The following is a 21763-nucleotide window of genomic DNA, read 5'->3' as shown; positions in this document are numbered from 1 at the left end:
CGTTTACGTTAGGCTTTTCCCAGGGTAAAGTTACCCCTGCTATATGGTGGCGTAAGTGCGGCGCACCAATGTTAAGTATGGCCGTCGTTCTCGCGACTAAATTTGAAATTTTTACGTTGCTTGCGTAAGTCGTCCGTGAATGGGGCTGGACGTCATTTACGTACACGTCGAAACCAATACGTCCTTGCGGCGTACTTTGACGCAAAGCATACTGGGATATTCCACGGACGGCGCATGCGCCGTAAGTGAAAAACGTCAATCACGTCGGGTCATGGATAATTTACATACCACACGCCCACCTCTTCACAATTTGAATTAGGCGGGCTTACGCCGGCCGATTTACGCTACGCCCGTCTAAGTTGCGGCGGCGTAACGTAAATCAGATACGTTACGCCCGCACACAGTTACGCGCTACTACGAGAATCTGGCCCTTAAAGTGGATGTAAACCCAAAAAATATATATATATTTTTTTGATGTCACAATGTAGAGAATAAGATTTCCTATCATCTGTGACCAGTCTTGCCACACAGAGTTAATCCAGCTCTGAGCAATCCTCTTTTTATTGTTCAGGGAAATAAAACACTTCCAGATAAAAACCAAAGTCCTTGCTTGAGTGACAGGTTATTTACATATCTCGTGCACTGCTTGCAGACATACACAGCTTCTGTAAAAAGTGCACAATTCACATGCCCCTCCCCTCTTCCCTCCAGCTCTATGTATATTCTGATGGCTGTTGCATTTTCTCATGGCACTGAACTGTGACTCACCCCATATTTTGAAAACATTTAATCAAAACACAGGGGAGGGGATGTGAATTGTGCACTTTTTTTCAGAAGCAAGTCTGTTGTATTTCACTGAACAATAAACGATTATTGCTCAGAGCTGGATTAACTCTGTGTGGCAAGACTGGGCACAGATGATAGGAAATCTTATACTCTACATTGTGGCATAAAAAAAAAAAAAAATTGGGGTTTACATCCACTATAAAAGAACACGAGTATAAATACTTTTAACTTGACTGTGAATTAGTACCAGGAAATAGACAAAAGACTGTTTAGTAGTAAATTAATTTAATGTATTGATATGGGTTAGAGTAAAGAGTGGTTTGAGCATAAATACACACACATAAGGAAGGTTCAGACACAGTCCGTTAGACAGTATAATCATTATGCCATGGTAACATAGATTAGAGTCCTCTACCATTGGTGTGGGATTAACTCATAAATCAGCAAAGTCAGCAATAAACAGTGCATATAAGCATTAGCTGCAATGTGAACAATAAGACTATAACTAGTTTGGGTGCACTGTAGGAAAATGGCAAGGATATGGGCAATGTCCCCTAAGGGGTACCTCTTAGCATAATACAAAAATTCTCCTGTGCTCTGATGTTTTTGTTATGGGGTAATGTAGTCCAATCGTAAGATAAAATCACAGGTCTCGTAGCCCTCCTCTGAACCACGGGCGTTCATAGACTTAGGATGCATTCACATCTGAGCGTCGGTCGTTCGGTCGTTTTTTCCGGTGTTTTTGTCGTGCGTATTCATGCTTATTTGCGCGTTTGCATACAGCGTCGTCCAGGGATGGACTGGCCATTGGGACTACAGGGAGTTTCCCGGTGGGCCGATGGCTCAGTGGGCCGGCTTCAGTGACAGCAGACCGCCGCCCCCCCCCCTCCGCTCACCTCCTCTCCCTCCCTGCAGCGCTCACCTGGAGGGAACAGAGAAGCAGGGGGAGGACCAGAGGAGCAGGGGGGACAGAGGAGCATGGGGGAGGGGACAGACAGCTGACTCAACAGCTATGACCTGGGAGTTTCTCACTTCTGCCTAATCTTGTCCCATAAGGGGGGGCACCGAACTGATTATTTGTCCCGGGTGAAATAATGTCTAGCTTCCCCACTGGTACTGCCTATAAGAGTACCAGTACCAGCCGTTCTACTCTAATAAAGCAGAATGGCTAGTGGCTAGTGAAGGTGGAGAGGGGGCTTGGGTGGCGGGGGGGGGGTGCGGGAGTTGTCCGGCCGCCATGAGAGAGACCTGTCAAAGTGGGCCAGTCTGGATGAAGTCCAGGGCCAAATTTTTGTCCCAGTCCAGCCCTGGCGTCGTCCGACGTTTTTGTGCTTCAACGTTTTTTATTTTAGCCAATAGGATAAATTATCATCTTTTCATCACTTGTTGCTATGTTGGTAGATTTTTTAAAACTTCTGCCTGGGTGAAATGTTCTATTGATTTAAAGCGACGAAACACCCGTAGCAAACGCTAGTTGTCGCGCTAGTCGATTGAATAGAGCGTTTCCATTACTTTCTATGGGAAATGGAAACGCTCAAAAACGACCAAACCGCCCGATACGCGCGACAAAAAAGGGTCCGGAACTTGTTTGAATTTCAGGCGTTCGGCGTCAGGCGTTTTGGAGTGGAGATGTAAACCATCTCTATAGGGAATAATGGATTTTTTCCCCTCTAGCGTTTTTGAGCGTCGCGCTTCAGGCGACAAAACGCTCAGGTGTGAATGCAGCCTAAGAGGTAAGAAAAAACAAGAGAGGGAGGGCGCACCGACATAGTGCATTATCATAAGAGATTTTTTATTAAAGTAAAAGCAAGTTATTTCAACTCACAAAAGAGAGCTTGAATACATCTTTGTCAAATGATCAGACCGGTCTTCTTGGTTCCTGCCAAGACTTGATGATACCGAGGATTCAATGGTACCCTTTCGCGGCAGAACAGCTGATGTTTCTGGGGCGCACCCCTTTCTTTAGAGCCTGAAAGGTCTGTCTATATAAGTCTATAGAGCACCTTGACTTCCCGTCCCCCTGTTGGCAGAAGGCAGTCAGTGAGGCCCCGTACACACGTCCGAGGAACTCGATGTGCCAAACACATCGAGTTCCTCGTCGAGTTCAGTGTTGAAGCCGCCGAGGATCTCGGCGGGCTGACTTTCCTCATTGAACAACGAGGAAATAGAGAACATGTTCTCTATTTGGCCTGACGAGTTCCTCGTCGGCTTCCTCGCTGAAAAGTGTACACACGTCCGAGTTTCTCGGCAGAATCCAGCTCCGATCGAGTTTCTGGCTGAATTCTGCCGAGAAACTCAGTCGTGTGTACGGGGCCTGAGATTAATCAGCATATCAGTTCAGAGATAATGTAAAGAGCCCCTGCAAACGGTCATAACATGTTCATCATAGCCAAGTACTGGGGTACATCCCCTTATTTTGGAGAGATTTTCTCTCATTTGCTGTTGTTTTTCTGGAACAGGAAGTAAAAGGAAATCTCCCCAATGTGGCAACAATAGCAAAGAAAAAAATAAAATAAAACTTGATAGGGGTTTCCAAACATTCTTCCTTTATCCAAAGTGAAAGTAAAAACATTTGCTATAAATAAGATCACACAGTATAACTGCATCTCTCATTTCCTGCAGGGCAGACCTTGTGCCGGTGTATTGCTTCGGAGAGAATGACATCTATGAACAGGTTCACTTTACTCCGGGCTCCTGGGGCTGGAAGCTGCAACTCCTCTTCCAGAAATATGTGGGATTTGCCCCCTGCCTGTTCAAAGGCACTGCAGTGTTTGGGGAGGGCAGTTGGGGCCTAAACCCCTTCCCTCGACCCCTAACTACTGTAGGTGAGTATGTTATTTGAACTTTCTGGGGCACGATCCACAAGCAAGAAGAATTCTAGGAAGGACAGAAACAGAGAAAGAGGCTGGAGAGGGCAGAAACAGAGAAGGAAGCTCGAGAGGGTATAATCAGAGAAATAAGCTGGATATTGTGAAATTAGAGAAGACGCCGAAAAATATAGACTTGGAGAAGGAAGCTGGAGATGGTAGAATCAGAGAAGGAAGCTGGAGATGGTAGAATCAGAGAAGGAAGCTGGAGATGGTAGAATCAGAGAAGGAAGCTGGAGAGGATATAATCAGAGAAATAAGCTGGATATGGTAAAATTAGAGAAGACGCTTCCAGCTTCCTTCTCTGATTCTACCATCTCCAGCTTCCTTCTCTGATTCTACCCTCTCCAGCTTCCTTCTCTGATTCTACCATCTCCAACTTCCTTCTCTGATTCTACCATCTTCAGCTTCCTTCTCCGAGTCTATATTTTTCAGTGTCTTCTCTAATAGACTCGGAGAAGGAAGCTGGAGAGGGCAGATTCAGAGAAGAAACCTGGAGAGGGTAGAATCAGACAAGGAAGCTAGAGATGGTAGAATCAGAAAGGGAAGCTGGAGAGGGCAGAATCAGAGAAGGAAGCTGGAGATGGTAGAATCAGAAAGGGAAGCTGGAGATGGTAGAATCAGAGAAGAATGCTGGAGATGGTAGAATCAGTAAAGGAAGCTGGAGATGGTAGAATCAGAGAAGGAAGCTGGAGAGGGTAGAATCAGAAAAGGAAGCTGGAGAGGGTAGAATCAGAAAAGGAAGCTGGAGAGGGTAGAATCAGAGAAGGAAGCTGGAGAGGGTAGAATCAGAGAAGGAAGCTGGAGAGGGTAGAATCAGAGAAGGAAGCTGGAGAGGGTAGAATCAGAGAAGGAAGCTGCAGAGGGTAGAATCAGAAAAGAAAGCTGGAGAGGGTAGCAATAAAGAAGGAGGCTGGAGAGGGTAGAATCAGAGAAGGTAGCTGGAGATTGTAGGATCAGATAACAAAGCTGACCATGGTAGAATCAGAGAAGGAAGCTGGAGAGGGTAGAATCAGAGAAGATAGCTGGAGAAGGTAGAATCAGAGAAGGAAGCTGGAGAGGGTAGAATTAGAGAAGGAAGTTGGAGAGGGTAGAATCAGAGGAGGAAGCTGGAGAGTATAGAATCAGAGAAGGAGGCTGCAGAGGGTAGAATCAGAGGAGGAAACTGGAGATTGTAGGATCAGAGAAGGAAGCCAGGGAGGGTAGAATCAGAGAAGAACGCTGGAGAGTATAGCATCAGAGAAGAAAGCTGGAGAGGGTGGAATTAGAGAAGGAAGTTGGGTAGGGTAGCATTAAAAAGGAGGCTGGAGATGGTAGAATCAGAGAAAGAAGCTGGATAGGGTAGAATAAGAGAAGGAAGCTGGAGATGGTAGAATCGGGGAAGGAGACTGGAGAAGGTAGAATTAGAGAATGAACTTGGGGGGTAGAAGTAGAGAAGGCAGTTGGAAAAAGTACCATCAAAGGAGGAGGCTGGAGAGGATATAATGAAAGAAGAAGACTGGAGAGGGTAGAATCAGAGAATGAAGCTGGAGAGGGTAGAATCAGAGAATGAAGCTGGAGAGGGTAGAATCAGAGAAGGAAGCTGGAGAGGGTAGAATTAAAGAAGGAAGCTGGGGAGGGTAGAATTAGAGAAGGAAGCTGGGGAGGGTAGAATTAGAGAAGGAAGCTGGGGAGGGTAGAATTAGAGAAGGAAGCTGGAGAGGGTAGAATTAGAGAAGGAAGCTGGGGAGGGTAGAATTAGAGAAGGAAGCTGGGGAGGGTAGAATTAGAGAAGGAAGCTGGAGAGGGTAGAATTAGAGAAGGAAGCTGGGGAGGGTAGAATTAGAGAAGGAAGCTGGAGAGGGTAGAATTAGAGAAGGAAGCTGGGGAGGGTAGAATTAAAGAAGGGAGCTGGGGAGGGTAGAATTAAAGAAGGGAGCTGGGGAGGGTAGAATTAAAGTAGGAAGCTGGGGAGGGTAGAATTAGAGAAGGAAGCTAGGGAGGGTAGAATTAGAGAAGGAAGCTGGAGAGGGTAGAATTAGAGAAGGAAGCTGGAGAGGGTAGAATTCAAGAAGGAAGCTGAGGAGGGTAGAATTAGAGAAGGAAGCTGGAGAGGGTAGAATTAGAGAAGGAAGCTGGGGAGGGTAGAATTAGAGAAGAAAACTAGTACTAGTATATTATTGGTTTATCAGTGAGATCTTGCAGACAGGCAGCTGGAAAACCCAACTCTTCCCCACCCACACCATGAAGTCTCACTCCTCCAGTGGCATGCCCTGTAATGATGTAAGCACAGTAGAAGGAATCCCTGTCCTGCACACTTGGTGCTGATTCTGTGTAGTAAAATGCAGCAGACTCATAACATCATCTCAGCCCCGGCAAAGTCAAAGACTGAAGCCTCATACACACGACCGAGTTTCTCGGCAAAAACCAGCAAGAAACTTGCTGGTATTTTTTTTTTGCCGAGGAAACCGGTCGTGTGTACACTTTTCGACGAGGAAACTGTCGAGGATCCCGTCGAGCCAAAAAGAGAGCATGTGTTCTTTTTCCTCGACGGGAATGGAGAAATTTGGCTCGCCGAGACCCTAGACAGCCTAACAAGGAACTCGATGAGCAAAACGATGTGTTTCACCCGTCGAGTTTCTCGGTCGTGTGTACAAGGCTTGACACTCCCCAGCAGCCTTTCAATATTAAAAAGATACAGAATTTCTGAAAAATCATACTGTTGATGTATAGTGAGACGTGTCAAGGGTTTATTTATGCAACCTTGCAGAGTTACTGAAAGATCCAGTTTGAGAGTTAAGAAGCTGGTGGGCGGTGTACCTGTCCGGCCAGCATTCATTAATAACTGAAATACCAGTTTTGACTGAACTGTCCTTTGAAATGTAAACTTTCTGCCTCACTAGATTGGAAGAAGCATTGACAGATTTCCTTTAAGAGATAGCCATTGGGGGGAGGGGGGGTTGGCCCTGCCGGATTGGCGGAAATATTATTTGGCGGGACAATTGGTGTTTGTTCATAGGTGGCTGACATCGGATGATGGAGACTCGGCCACGGTCTTAGAGGCGGCCCATTTGGGTTCCTACAAATCGCTACAGCTGGCTGTCCATAGGGGGGTTAAGATGGACCTTCCACTCACAGCATCTATGAAAGCCACGATTAAGGCCTGGGGGGAGGCGGTTGCTATGGCGTGCCCAAGCTATAGGGGTTTTTCCCCATCCACTCCGTTGTGGATGAATCCTCGGTTGCCTCACTTTTACTCCTTTGATGATCCAATGTACTGGGTGGTAAAGGGGATTAAGACCTTGAAGGATATCACTATGGATGGGGAACTAGTGACGTTTGACCAGCTTAGAGCTAGGCATGATCTACCAAATTCTCAATTTTTCCGCTACATTCAATTACGACATGCGTTTCGAGCGCAATTTAAAACTTTGACGGTTTTGAGTCCATTTCTTCCGACTTGGAGAATTTGCTGATGACGGAGGGTCATGGGGCCATCTGGGGCCCTGGACCCCCCGCTTCTCAAATCTCAATATCTATTTTTTATTTCTTTTTTTCCTTTTATTAAAGGGCCCAGAGGTCCCCAGGCCCCCAGATGGTTACACCCCTTTTATATATATATATATATATTTTATATATATACATTTTTCTTTATTTCTTCTTTTTTTGTAAAGGGCCCCCTGCTTCTAAATTCGCGGCAGACCCCCCCGCTTTTCAATTTCAGGCGGCAGCACCCCCCCCCCCCGGTTCTCTGCTCCAGGAGGGCCCATGCCTGAAGCTGTGTAAGGGGCCCCATAATGCTGATGACGGAGGGTCTCGCCAAAACTCTATCGGTCTCGTATAGGAAGCTGTTCGTTTCTAGCCCCAGGGCGGTTCACAAATGTAGAGAGCGGTGGGAGGCGGAGGTCCCGGACATTCAGGGGGAGGATTGGGATGACATGTGGGCACACCCATTCCAACATCTGGTGTCGGCTAGGGATAGACTCATTCACTTTAAATTCCTCCATAGGATTTACTATACACTGCTAGGCTGGCATCTATTTATCCGACAGTGAAGGCTAAGTGCTGGAGATGTACATTCGCTCCTGCGGCTGCGGAGCATGTCTTTTGGAGCTGCCCTTTGATATCCATATTCTGGACGGAGGTTACTTCTTGTATTTCTGAAATTTTGGTGACTCCTATTCCAATGACGGTTAGGGTGTGTCTCTTGGGGCTGGTGGAGGATGTGCTCCCGTCTAGGGCGCATAGGACTTTACTTAACTTTTTTTTATTTTATGCAAGGAAGGCCATATTATTACGGTGGCGTAAACCGGGGGCCCCTACATTGGGTTTCTGGAAGGGCTTGGTTAATTCTATGTTGCCATATTACAAATCGACATACTTATCAAGGGGGTGTGGGGGGAAGTTTGATAAGGTGTGGCGGGCATGGTATGACTCGGATTTGACGTTGATATCTTTGAGTGGGGTCTAACTGACTTTGGGGTGATTATATACTGTATGCACTATGATCTGTTGATGGGTTAGGCGCATGGAGGTGCCACCGCGGAATCCGGGCAGGTGGGGTTATAGGGACCATTTGGCTCCGAGTTTGCTGGGGAGGGAGTGCTGAGCGAGGGTGGGGGGGATTGTGTTTGTTTTTTTTTCACTAGGATTGTTAGTTAGGCACTGTCTCTGTTAGTTAGACGGTCCTTGTTTGTACCTTTATAATGGGCCATATTGGCCTGGTACGGCTCGGCGTATGCTGGCCGGCTGTTGTTATATTTTATGTGTCTTTTATAACTAACTAGCTGAATACCCGGCGTTGCCCGGTCTTCCTATCTTAACCTTTTGGGGAGGAAAATCATAGTAATATAAATATACCCATCTTTTATATAAGGGTGTAGGTAAGGGTTAATTTAACTGTCATATATTTTAATTTGGCATATAAGTAATATGTGTACCAGGTATTATTGAAATATCTCCAGGCGTACAGAAGTTATGTGGGAACATACATTTCCCATTGATTTGCATGGGACTTTAAACAAAAACCCCGACCCTCACAAATGGGGGTAGTTAAGGGATAAATTAACTATCCTATAGTTTAAGTGGACATATAAGTAACATGTGACCAAGTGTTATCGAAATATCTACAGCCGTTTAGAAGTTATAAAGTAACATGTATTTCCCATAGAGTTGAATGGGACTTTAAAGGAAAACCCCGACCATGGCAAATGGGGGTGGGTAAGGGTTAAACCACCTATCCTATGTTTGTTGCTGACATATAAGTAACATGTGTGCCAAGTTTCATGTTAATATCTTTAGCCGTTTGGACGTGATGCTGGAACATACATACATACACACACACACAAGTTGAGTTTTATAGATATAGATAAAAAAATAATTTTTCAAAAAAAAAAAAGAGATAGCCATGTCCTCCAAAGGTATTCTCACCAATCCACACTCTCTTGTAAACAGGGCCGCCATCAGGGAGGTACAGGCAGTACACCTGTAAGGGGCCCGGAGGCCCCCAGGGCCCCGGATGGCAACCACCCTTTTTTTAATTTATTTTTTATAAAAATATATATATCGTTTTTTTAATATATTTTTATTTTATTTTTTATTAAAGGGACAATTTTTTTTATTTTTTAGGGGTCCGGAGGTCCCCAGGGGCCCGGAGATTTCCAGGGCCCCCGGATGACAACCCCCTTTTTTTTATAAAAACAATCTTTTTTGTTATATATTTTTATATTTTTTTATTTCTTTTATTTTTTATTTTTATATATATATATATTTTTTTATAAATGTTTTTTTTTTAAATATTTTTATTTTATTTATTTTTTTATTAAAGGGCCCCAGATTGCAACCCCCCTTTAAAAAATATATATATATTTATTTTTTTATTTTTATTAAAGGACCCCAAGGTCCCCAGGGCCCCGGATGGCTACCCCCCTTTTATTATATATATTTATCTTTATTTCTTCTTTTTTTTTGTAAAGGCCCCCCCCCCCCCGCTTCTCAAATCTCAATATCTATTTTTTTTTTTTTTTTATTAAAGGGCCCAGAGGTCCCCAGGGCCCCAGATGGCTACACCCCTTTTTTATATATATTTTTCTTTATTTGTTCTTTTTTTTGTAAAGGGCTCCCTGCTTCTAAATTCGTGGCAGACCCCCCCGCTTCTCAATTTCAGGCGGCAGCACCCCCCCCCCCCGGTTCTCTGCTCCAGGAGGGCCCATGCCTGAAGCTTTGTAAGGGGCCCCATAATTCCTGATGGCGGCCCTGCTTGTAAATAATAAAGGCTAAGAAAATGGACAGCCGCACTCCAACAGACCTTTCGGTTGTCTTTATTGTGAAAACAGAACAGAAAATGCACTACAAAAATGCAGCAAAAGTGGGGATAGCAGCCAACGCGTTTTACACTCTGGGTCAGTGCTTAGTCATGGCTAAGGACTGACCCAGAGTGTGAAACGCGTTGGCTGCTATCCCCACTTTTGCTTCCTTTTTGTAGTGCATTTTCTGTTCTGTTTTTAAAATAAAGACAACCTTAAGGTCCGTTGGAGTGCGGCTGTCCATTTTCATTATTTGCCTCGTGCAGTGCCGGCACCCTTGATTTCCTGAGAATCTACTGATTGCTCAGCACACCCACCTGTAGCGGTGACTCCTTCCTTCTCCACACCCTCTTGTGGTCTCCCTGCAACCTCAGAAGCCCTTGTTCCGTTAATTGGCCCAAGTGCATTCAGGCTGGGATGGGGGGACACCATTTTTAAACTGGATAGTGGATACCTGCAGTGGGGAGTCAGTGGGGGACTATGGATAGGTGAATATAGCATGCCCGCTGGATGGGCAATTAGGAGGCACTGTCACTGTGCTGAATATTCAGGTGACAGTGTCTATTTAAAGAGGTCAACACTTGAAACAAAGGCATACCAAGCAGCAGTAAAGGTTATTTTTGGGAAAGATAACAGAACTAGAACAATTTAACACTTTTCAACCTCAGTCATCCAAAAATGATGTTTTACTTTCTCGGATCAGCACAATTCCTTTCTTTTAGTATCTGCAGAATTTATAGATCAGATGTTCTGCTGGATGAGCAGATAAGATGTTCTCTTAGGTTTATATATGAGATGTTCTGCTGGATGAGCAGATAAGATGTTCTCTGAGGTTTATATATGAGATGTTCTGCAGGGTATATATGTGAAGTGCTCACGGGGGGTTAGAGATGAGATCTGCTGCAGGTTGTGCATTGGAGATATGTTCTGCAGGGGGTATATTCTGTAATATCTTTGGTTAGATATTGTGCAATGTGTATAGGCATGAGTTTTTGGGTCATGTATAGGTATTTTGCCGGGTCTATAAATGAGAAGTTCTGCAGGTATGAAAAGTCCTGTGACATGTTTGGATGAGATGCTCTGCAGCTTGTCTGGGTGAGAGGGTGTAGGATACCCCGGCGATGACGCCATGCTGTTTGTCTGCAGGTGATCCTCGGCGAGTAAAATTCCAGGTAATGGTAGTAGTATCTGCAGACTGTGTGTCATCAGGTTACACAGATAGTACAAGAGACAGAGAGAGCTTTATATAGAGGATAATGTGACCGAGGAGGGAGACAGGGACAGAGAGACAGAGACACAGGGAAAAGGACAGAGAGAGCTATATATAGAGCACAATGTGACCGAGCGAGGAAGACAGGGACAGAGAGACAAAGATACAGGGAAAAGGACAGCGAGAGCTATATATAGAGGACAATGTGACCGAGGAGGGAGACAGGGACAGAGAGAAGGAGAGACAGGGACCAGAACAGAGAGAGCTATATATAGAGGACAATGTGACTGAGGAGGGAGACAGGGACAGAGAGAAGGAGAGACAGGGACCAGAACAGAGAGAGCTATATATAGAGGACAATGTGACCGAGGAGGGAGACAGGGACAGAGAGAAGGAGAGACAGGGACCAGAACAGAGAGAGCTATATATAGAGGACAATGTGACCGAGGAGGGAGACAGGGACAGAGAGAAGGAGAGACAGGGACCAGAACAGAGAGAGCTATATATAGAGGACAATGTGACCGAGGAGGGAGACAGGGACAGAGAGAAGGAGAGACAGGGACCAGAACAGAGTGAACTATATATATAGAGGACAATGTGACCGAGGAGGAAGACAGGGACAGAGAGAGGGAGAGACAGGGACCAGAACAGAGAGAGCTATATATAGAGCACAATGTGACTGAGGAGAAAGAATGGGACAGAGAGAAGGAGAGACAGGGACCAGAACAGAGAGAGCTATATATAGAGGACAATGTGACCGAGGAGGGAGACAGGGACAGAGAGAAGGAGAGACAGGGACCAGAACAGAGAGAGCTATATATAGAGGACAATGTGACCGAGGAGGGAGACAGGGACAGAGAGAAGGAGAGACAGGGACCAGAACAGAGAGAGCTATATATAGAGGACAATGTGACTGAGGAGGGAGACAGGGACAGAGAGAGGGAGAGACAGGGACCAGAACAGAGAGAGCTATATATAGAGCACAATGTGACCGAGGAGGGAGACAGGGACAGAGAGACAAAGACACAGGGACAAGGACAGAGAGAGCTAAACATAGAGCACAATGTGATCGAGGAGGGAAACAGGGACAGAGAGAGGGAGAGACAGGGACCATGACAGAGAGAGCTACATATAGAGCACAATGTGACAGAGGAGGGAGACAGGGAAAGAGAGCGTGATCAATGTATAGACAGAAACATGGAGGAGAGAGAGGAGAGAGAGATGAATCAGAGACATAGAAGAGAGAGATAAAATGAATGGATCAGAGACATAGAAGAGAAAAAAGACAGTATGGATGAGAGTCATAGATGAGAAAGAAGAGAGGACTGGATCAGATATATAGAGGAAAGAGAAGAGAGGGATGGATCAGACATAGAGGAGAGAGAAGAGAGGGATGGATCAGACATAGAGGAGAGAGAAGAGAGGGATGGATCAGATATAGAGGAGAGAGAAGAGAGGGGTGGATCAGACATGGAGGAGAGAGAAGAGAGAGATGGATCAGACATAGAGGAGAGAGAGAGAGAGAGAGAGAGAGAGAGAGAGAGAGAGATGGATCAAACATAGAGGAGAGAGAAGAGAGGGATGGATCGGATATAGAGAAGATAGGGATGGATCTGACATAAAGGAGAGAGAAGAGAGGGATGGGTCAGATATAGAGAAGATAGGGATGGGTCAGATATAGAGAAGAGAGAAGAGAGGGATGGATCAGACATATAGGAGAGAGAATTGAGGAATAGATCAGACATAGAGGAGAGAGAGGAGAGGGATGGATCAGACATAGAGGAGAGAGAACAGAGGGATGGATCAGACATAAAGAAGAGAGATGAATCAGACATAGAGGAGAGAGAAGAGAGGGATGGATCAGACATAGAGGAGAGCAAAGAGAGGGATGGATCAGACATAGAGGAGAGAGAAGAGAGGGATGGATCAGACATAGAGGAGAGAGAAGAGAGGGATGGATCAGACATAGAGGAGAGCAAAGAGAGAAATGGATCAGACATAGAGGAGAGAGAAGAGAGGGATGGATCAGACATAGAGGAGAGCAAAGAGAGAAATGGATCAGACATAGAGGAGAGAAAAGAAAGGGATGGGTAAGACATAGAGGAGAGAGAAGAGAGGGATGGATCAGACATAGATGAGAAAGAAAAGAGGGGTGGGTCAGACATAGAGGAGAGAGAAGAGAGGGATGGATCAGATATAGGGGAGAGAGAAGAGAGGAATGGATCAGACATAGAGGAGAGAGAATTGAGGAATAGATCAGACATAGAGGAGAGAGAGGAGAGGGATGAATCAGACATAAAGGAGAGAGAAAAGAGAGATGAATCAGACATAGAGGAGAGAGAAGAGAGGGATGGATCAGACATAGAGGAGAGAGAAGAGAGGGATGGATCAGACATAGAGGAGAGAGAAGAGAGGGATGGATCAGACATAGAGGAGAGCAAAGAGAGGGATGGATCAGACATAGAGGAGAGAGATGAGAGGGATGGATCAGACATAGAGGAGAGAAAAGAGAGGGATGGGTCAGACATAGAGGAGAGAGATGAGAGGGATGGATCAGACATAGAGGAGAGAAACGAGAGGGATGGGTCAGACATAGAGGAGAGAGATGAGAGGGATGGATCAGACATAGAGGAGAGAAAAGAGAGGGATGGATCAGACATAGATGAGAGAGAAAAGAGGGGTGGGTCAGACATAGAGGAGAGAGAAGAGAGGGATGGATCAGACATAGAGGAGAGAGAAGAGAGGGATGGATCAGACATAGAGGAGAGAGAAGAGAGGGATGGATCAGACAGAGGAGAGAGAAGAGAGGGATGGATCAGACATAGAGGAGAGAGAAGAGAGGGATGGATCAGACATAGAGGAGAGAGAAGAGAGGGATGGATCAGACATAGAGGAGAGAGAAGTGAGGGATGGATCAGACATAGAGGAGAGAGAAGAGAGGGATGGATCAGACATAGAGGAGAGAGAAGAGAGGGATGGATCAGACATAGAGGAGAGAGAAGAGAGGGATGGATCAGATATAGAGGAGAGAGAAGAGAGGGATGGATCAGACATAGAGGAGAGAGAAGAGAGGGATAGATCAGATACAGGGGAGAGAGAAGAGAGGAATGGATCAGACATAGAGGAGAGAGAATTGAGGAATAGATCAGACATAGAGGTGAGAGAGGAGAGGGATGAATCAGACATAGAGGAGAGAGAAGAGAGGGATGGATCAGACATAAAGGAGAGAGAAAAGAGAGATGAATCAGACATAGAGGAGAGAGAAGAGAGGGATGGATCAGACATAGAGGAGAGAGAAGAGAGGGATGGATCAGACATAGAGGAGAGAGAAGAGAGGGATGGATCAGACATAGAGGAGAGAGAAGAGAGGAATGGATCAGACATAGAGGAGAGAGAAGAGAGGGATTGATCAGATATAGAGAAGAGAGGGATGGATCAGACATAGAGGAGAGAGAAGAGAGGGATGGGTCAGACATAGAGGAGAGAGAAGAGAGGAATGGATCAGATATAGAAAAGAGAGAAGAGAAGGATGGATCAGACATAGAGGAGAGAGAAGAGAGGGATGGATCAGACAGAGAGAAGAGAGGGGTGGATCAGACATAGAGGAGAGAGAAGAGAGGGATGGGCCAGAAATAGAGGAGAGAGAAGAGAGGGATGGATCAGACATAGAGGAGAGAGAAGAGAGGGATGGATCAGACATAGAGGAGAGAGAAGAGAGGGATGGTCAGACATAGAGGAGAGAGACGAGAGGGATGGATCAGACATAGAGGAGAGAGAAGAGAGAGATAGATCAGACATAGAGGAGAGAGAAAAGAGAGATGGATCAGACATAGAGGAGAGAGAAGAGAGGGATGGCTCAGGCATAGAGGAGAGAGAAGAGAGGGATGGATCAGACATAGAGGAGAGAGAAGAGAGAGATGGATCAGACATAGAGGAGAGAGAAGAGAGGGATGGATCAGACATAGAGGAGAGAGAAGAGAGGGATGGGTCAGACATAGAGGAGAGAGAAGAGAGGGATGGGTCAGACATAGAGGAGAGAGAAGAGAGGGATGGATCAGATATAGAAAAGAGAGAAGAGAAGGATGGATCAGACATAGAGGAGAGAGAAGAGAGGGATGGATCAGACAGAGAGAAGAGAGGGGTGGATCAGACATAGAGGAGAGAGAAGAGAGGGATGGGCCAGAAATAAAGGAGAGAGAAGAGAGGGATGGATCAGACATAGAGGAGAGAGAAGAGAGGGATGGATCAGACATAGAGGAGAAAGAAGAGAGGGATGGTCAGACATAGAGGAGAGAGACGAGAGGGATGGATCAGACATAGAGGAGAGAGAAGAGAGAGATGGATCAGACATAGAGGAGAGAGAAGAGAGAGATGGATCAGACATAGAGGAGAGAGAAGAGAGGGATGGATCAGACAGAGGAGAGAGAAGAGAGGGATGGATCAGACATAGAGGAGAGAGAAGAGAGGGATGGATCAGACATAGAGGAGAGAGAAGAGAGGGATGGATCAGACATAGAGGAGAGAGAAGAGAGGGATGGATCAGACATAGAAGAGAGAGAAGAAATGGATGGATAAGATGCATAGAGTAGAGAGGGGTAGAGGAGAAAGAGATGGTGGAAGAGGAAACTGGTAGACGGCGGGGAGGAGTGATAGTCTGCGGGGGCTGAGGGGGATCACAGATGGAGAATAGAGATGACAGAGGATCTTAGGAAAGAACAGAGAGGTAGGCAGAAAATTAGACAGGACACCATACTATAGATAGTAATAAGCAGCAGAGCGTGACATGGAAGAGACTGAATGTATTGTGGGATAAATATATTAGAATGGATATAAAAGGTGTGGATATATTTGGGGGGGGGGGGGGCAGGGGTGAAGTGGGGATAAAAGGGGAGTGACTTTATTAGGAAAGGATGTATCAGGGATGTTTAAAATAAAGATGAACATTAATATATACTGGCCCAGATTCAAAGAGCAATTGCGCCTGCGTAACCATACTTACGCAGCGCAATTGCTTACTTGCCCCGGCGTAACAACTTCTCCTGATTCAGAGAGCTCGTTACGCCGACTGCAGCCTAAGATATGCGTGGCATAAGGCTCTTATGCCCTCATATCTTAGGCTGCATTCTTACGCAGGCCGCTAGGTGGCGTTCCGGTAGTGGTCAGCGTATAGTATGCAAATTGCATACTAACGCCGATTCACTACCCTACGCGAGCCCTGCGTACGCAGTTTACGTCGTTTGCGTACGTCGTTTTTTTGCGTAAGGCTGCTCCTTCTATAGCAGGGGCAGCCAATGCTAAAGTATACCCGTCGTTCCGGCGTCGCGAAATTTGAAATTTACGTAGTTTGCGTAAGTGAATCGTGAATGGCGCTGGACGCCATTCACGTTCACTTTGAAGCAAATGACGTCCTTGCAACGTCATTTAAAAACAATGCACGTCGGGAAAGTTTCCAGACGGAGCATGCGCACTACGGTCGGCGCGGGAACGCGCCTAATTTAAATGATTCCCGCCCCCTACGGGATCATTTAAATTGCGCGCGCTTACACTGGGCATTTTGCCGGAGCGCCCACGCAATTTACGGAGCTACTGCTCCGTGAATCAAGGGTAGCGCAGAAAATTTGCGGGGGCGCAGGGCAAAAACGGTGCCCTGCGCCTACGTAAAAACTGCGCAAATGTTACTGAATCTACCCCACTATATATATCAGGAATAGATACAGTGCCTTGAAAAAGTATTCATACCCCTTGATACTTTCCACATTTTGTCATGTTACAACCAAAAATGTAAATGTACTGTATTATATTGGGATTTTATGTGATAGACCAACACAAAGTGGCACATAATTGTGAAGTGGAAGGAAAATGATAAATGGTATTCATTTTTTTTTACAAATAAATATGTGAAAAGTGTGGTGTGCATTTGTATTCAGCCCCCCTGATCGAATACTTTGTAGAATCAATTACAGCTGCAAGTCTTTTTGGGGATGTCTCTACCTACTTTGCACATCTAGAGAATGAAATGTTTCCCCGTTCTTCTTTGCAAAATATCTCAAGCTCTGTCAGATTGGATGGAGAGTGTCTGTGAACAGCAATTTTCAAGTCTTGCCACAGATTCTCAATTGGATTTAGGTCTGGAATTTGACTGGGCCATTCTAACACATGAATATGCTTTGATTGTAAACCATTCCATTGTAGCTCTGGCTGTATGTTTCGGGGCGTTGTCCTACTGGAAGGTGAACCTCTGACCCAGTCTTAAGTCTTTTGTAGACTCTAACAGACTCTTCTAAGATTGCCCTGTATTTGGCTCCATCCATCTTTCGATCAATTCTGACCAGCTTCCCTGTCCCTGCTGAAGAAAAGCATCCCCACAGCATAATGTTGCCACCACCATGCTTCACAGTGGGGATGGTGTGTTCAAGGTGATGTGCAGTGTAAGTTTCCTGCCACACATAGTTTTGCTGACCAGAGCACCTTCTTCCACACGTTTGCTGTGTCCTTCACACAACTTTTCGCAAACTGCAAACAGGACTTCTTATGGCTTTCTTTCAGCAATGTCTTTTTTCTTGTCACTCTTCCAAAAAGGGCAGATGTGTGGAGAGGACAACTAATAGTTGTCCTGTGGACAGATTCTCCCCCCTGAGCTGTGGATCTCTGCAGCTCCTCCAGAGTTATCATGGGCCTCTTGGCTGCTTCTCTGATTAATGTTCTTCTTGCCCGGCCTGTCAGTTTAGGTGGACGGCCATGTCTTGGTAGGTTTGCAGTTGCGCCATACTCTTTCCATTTTCGGATGATGGATTGAACAGTGCTCTGTGAGATGTTCAAAGCTTGGAATATTTTTTTTATAACCTAACCCTGCTCTAAACTTCTCCACAACTTTATCCCTGACCTGTCTGGTGTGTTCCTTGGCCTTTGTAATGCTATTTGTTCACTAAGGTACTCTAACAAACCCCTGAGGGCTTCACAGAACAGCTGTACTTATACTGAGATTAAATTACACACAAGTGGACTCTAGTTACTAATTAGGTGACTTCTGAAGGCAATTGGTTACACTAGATTTTAGTTAGGGGTATCAGAGTAAAGGGGGCTGAATACAAATGCACGCCACACTTTTCAGATATTTATAAAAAAATAAAAATTGAAAATCATTTATCATTTTCCTTTCACTTCACAATTATGAGCCACTTTGTGTTGGTCTATCACATAAAATCCCAATAAATACATTGATCTATGTCAGGGATGGATAACATATAAATTTATGCATACATCAGTGAGGGATATAATAGGAATGGATGTAATAGGGTTGGGTGTAATATGGATTGATATATTAGGGATGGGTTTAACAGGGGTGGATATAATAAGGGTTCCTATATGAGGAATTAGTATAGTTGGGATGGATAGTTTGGGAATTTAAATATTAGCAATGGAAATATCAGGGATGGATATACTGTATGCGAGGTGAATATGATAGAAATGTACAGTATATGTCAGGGATAGACTTAGTTTGGATGGATATATCTGAGTATATCACAGTACTTCCCCCTCATTGGGAGGGGAGGGATTGTGTCTGTGGGTTGTGAATCTGTGGTGTAGGGGTTGAGTTGGGTGGGGAGGGACAGATGTCGATTGGGGGGGGGGGGTGAGTTGGGTGGGGAGGAATGAATGAATGTAGAGGTTGAGCTGGGTGGGGAGGGATGGATCTCAGTGGTGGGTGAGTTGGGTGGGGAGGGACAGATCTCAGTGGGGGGGGGGGGGTGAGTTGGGTGGGGAGGGATAGTAGATCCCAGTTGGGTGGAGAGGGATGGATTTCCATTGGGGTGAGTTGGGTGGAGAGGGATAGATCCCTGTTTGGGTGAGTTGGGTGGGGAGGGATGTATGTCAGTGGGAGGTGAGTTGAGCGGAGAGGTGTCAATGGGGGGGGGGGGGGTGAGTTGGGTGGGGAGGGATGATGTCAGTAGGAGTGAGTTGGGTAGGGAGAGATGGATCTCAGTGGGGGCTAAGTTGGGTGGGAAGGGACGGTTGTCGATGGGGGGGATGAGTTGGGTGGGGAGGGATGAATGTCAGTGGGGGGTGAGTTGGGTGGGGAGCGATGGATCTTAGCTTTTGTGAGTTAGGTGGGGACGGATGATGTCAATGGGGGGTGAGTTGGGTGGGGAGGGATGATTGTCGATGGGGGAATGAGTTGGGTGGGGAGGGATGGATGTCAGTGGGGGGTGAGTTGGGTGGGGAGGGATGGATCTTAGCCTTTGTGAGTTAGGTGGGGAGGTATGATGTCAATGGGGGGGGGTGATTTGGGTGGGAAGGGAAGAATGTCAGTGGTGGGTGAGTTTGTTGGGGAGGGAAGAATGTCAGTGGGGGGAAAGTTAGACTCTGCCACACCTAAGATGGCTGCCAGATTCACATAAGCGGCCAGTATCCAACCAGATCGCTGCCCTACGAAACCAGAAAAGAACCATATTCCTCTTGACTTTCTCGCCCTCTGCAATGCCACTGCAGTTGAGTGCCACCTGCAGTGGAGAAAGTGGACTGCACCTGCCTACATACTGATGCTAGCGCTTTAAGGGAGACTTGTCTCCCTTTAAGTTAGCGATAGTCATTAATGAGCTAAAGAAGGCATCAAATGTGGCCCCTGACATCCTCAAATGTGGCCCCTGACATCATCAAGCTCACATAATGTTGAATAAATGTAATGCCTGAGAGGACTGCAGACCTATTAAAGGAAAGGAGGGTAAGAGATTGGGGGATGCTACATTTTTAGCTGGGGCTATGCTGCAGAAGACAATACAAAACTGTGAGAACATGCTACATGAGGCTAGTAGAGATCAATACTATTACCCTGAATAATGTTCCTACTACAGATTGCTGAAGCCTGAGGACCGAACATCATAGATCAAAGGGCTACATGCGGCCCTTAGGCTACTGGTCGGGCACCAGGGCTTTAACGTGGTTCTAAGGGCAGAAGGTTTTTACCTTAATGCATTCTATGTGCAGCAGCGCCCAAAGCATCCCTAATACTTACCTAAGCCCCATCTCAATCCTGCAACCTCAGCTCTCTGAGGACTCTCCCTCCTCATTGGCTGAGACAACAGCGGGTGCCATTGGCCATTGGATCACAGCCAGTGAGTCAATGAGGAGAGAGAGGGGGCGGACCAAGCGGTGGCTCTGTGTGTGAATAAACACACAGAGAAGCAGCTCGGGAGCCCCCAGAGCAAGCTGCTTGCTCTGGGGGCACTCAGCAGGAGGGAGGAGCCAGTAGGATCCAAGAAGAGGAGGATTGGGGCTGCTCTGTGCAAAACCACTTGTTTTTTTTCTTAAGCCAAGCCTTTAATACCACTTTAAGTCGTTGTCTCCTCTTTGTTTCAGTGGGAAGACCCATCCGTGTGCTGCATTGTCCCGTCCCTTCAGAAGAAGAAGTGTCACATTATCACAGACTCTACATAGAGGGACTGAAGCAGCTCTTTGACGAGTTCAAGGTGTCTTGTGGACTCTCAGCTAGTGATGTTCTACAGATCATCTGACCCGGTTTTGGGCAGCGTCTGGCTCCCCATCTACGACAATCCTATACAAGGCAGTGTGCCATGGACATCTTGGCGCTCAATTCCACAATCCCTACCATGGATTCCTTTAAGGCTAACTGAACACAAAATTAGTATTTCCGTTATGGATGTTGTTGGATTATATCATCTGACCTGTCTTCTTCTCATGTAGGCTTGCCCAGTAGATCACATATCTGGCATAAGGGATCATGTGACTCGCTCCCCTTTCTTCCAAGGGATGGTGTGCTTGCTTGATGATTGGCCACTCAGGACTGTCACATGGAAGGAGGATTGTCATCATTACTGTGTAGGCTCCAATCACGAGTCTAAACCTACACAGGACTATTTTCTCCTAACTCCTGAGGCCAACGTTTGGTTGGTTAATGTGGAGGGGTGGGCGGATGATGTCACAACCTCCACCTCAACCAATCAGAGGAAGTCTTGTATTCATTGATAAAACACATAGGCCCAGATTCTCGTATCTGGGCATAAAACGGCGGCGGCGTAACGTATGTCATTTATGTTACGCCGCCGCAAGTGCTTTATTCACAAAGAACTTGCCTGTAAAGTTGCGGCGGCGTATCGTAAATCCCCCGGGGGAAAGCCCGCCTAATTCAAATGAGCCGGGTAGGGGGCGTGGATCATTTAAATTAGGCGCGTTCCCGCGCCGAACGTACTGCGCATGCGCCGTCCCTAAAATTTCCTGACGTGCATTGCGCTAAATGACGTCGCAAGGACGTCATTGGTTTCGACGTGAACGTAAATGGCGTCCAGCCCCATTCACGGACGACTTACGCAAACGACGTAAATTTTGAAATTTCGACGCGGGAACGACGGCCATACTTAACATTGGTTGCCCCTCATATAGCAGGGGCAACTTTACGCGTCGCAAATCTAACGTAAACGTCGTAACTTCACTGCATCGACCGCGCGTACGTTCGGGAATTCGCGTATTTTGCTAATTTGCATACACGACAGGGAAAACGACGGAGGCGACACCTAGCGGTGAAAAAATAAATTACATTTAAGATCTGACAGCGTAAGAGCCTTACGCCTGTCGGATCTAATGGTTATCTATGCGTAACT

At 46.2% G+C, this 21763-nt stretch overlaps 1 protein-coding gene across 3 annotated transcripts in view; it reads left to right on the top strand.

The window, feature by feature from the left end:
- Positions 1–20719, top strand: part of MOGAT3 (monoacylglycerol O-acyltransferase 3) — a 61302-nt gene extending 40583 nt beyond the window's left edge. For all 3 annotated transcript variants that reach the window (XM_040346720.1, XM_040346719.1, XM_040346721.1), the window contains 2 exons: positions 3409–3611; positions 20505–20719. In XM_040346720.1, the coding sequence (XP_040202654.1) occupies positions 3409–3611; positions 20505–20659 (358 nt within the window). In that variant the 3' untranslated portion in view covers positions 20660–20719. The remainder of the gene's footprint in view (positions 1–3408; positions 3612–20504) is intronic.
- The last annotated feature ends 1044 nt before the right edge of the window (positions 20720–21763 follow it).

This window comes from Rana temporaria, chromosome 3 (assembly GCF_905171775.1).
Source record: "Rana temporaria chromosome 3, aRanTem1.1, whole genome shotgun sequence".
Lineage (NCBI taxonomy): Eukaryota > Metazoa > Chordata > Amphibia > Anura > Ranidae > Rana > Rana temporaria.
Note: the sequence above shows the minus strand (reverse complement) of the source record. Positions and strands in the feature narration are given on the sequence as shown.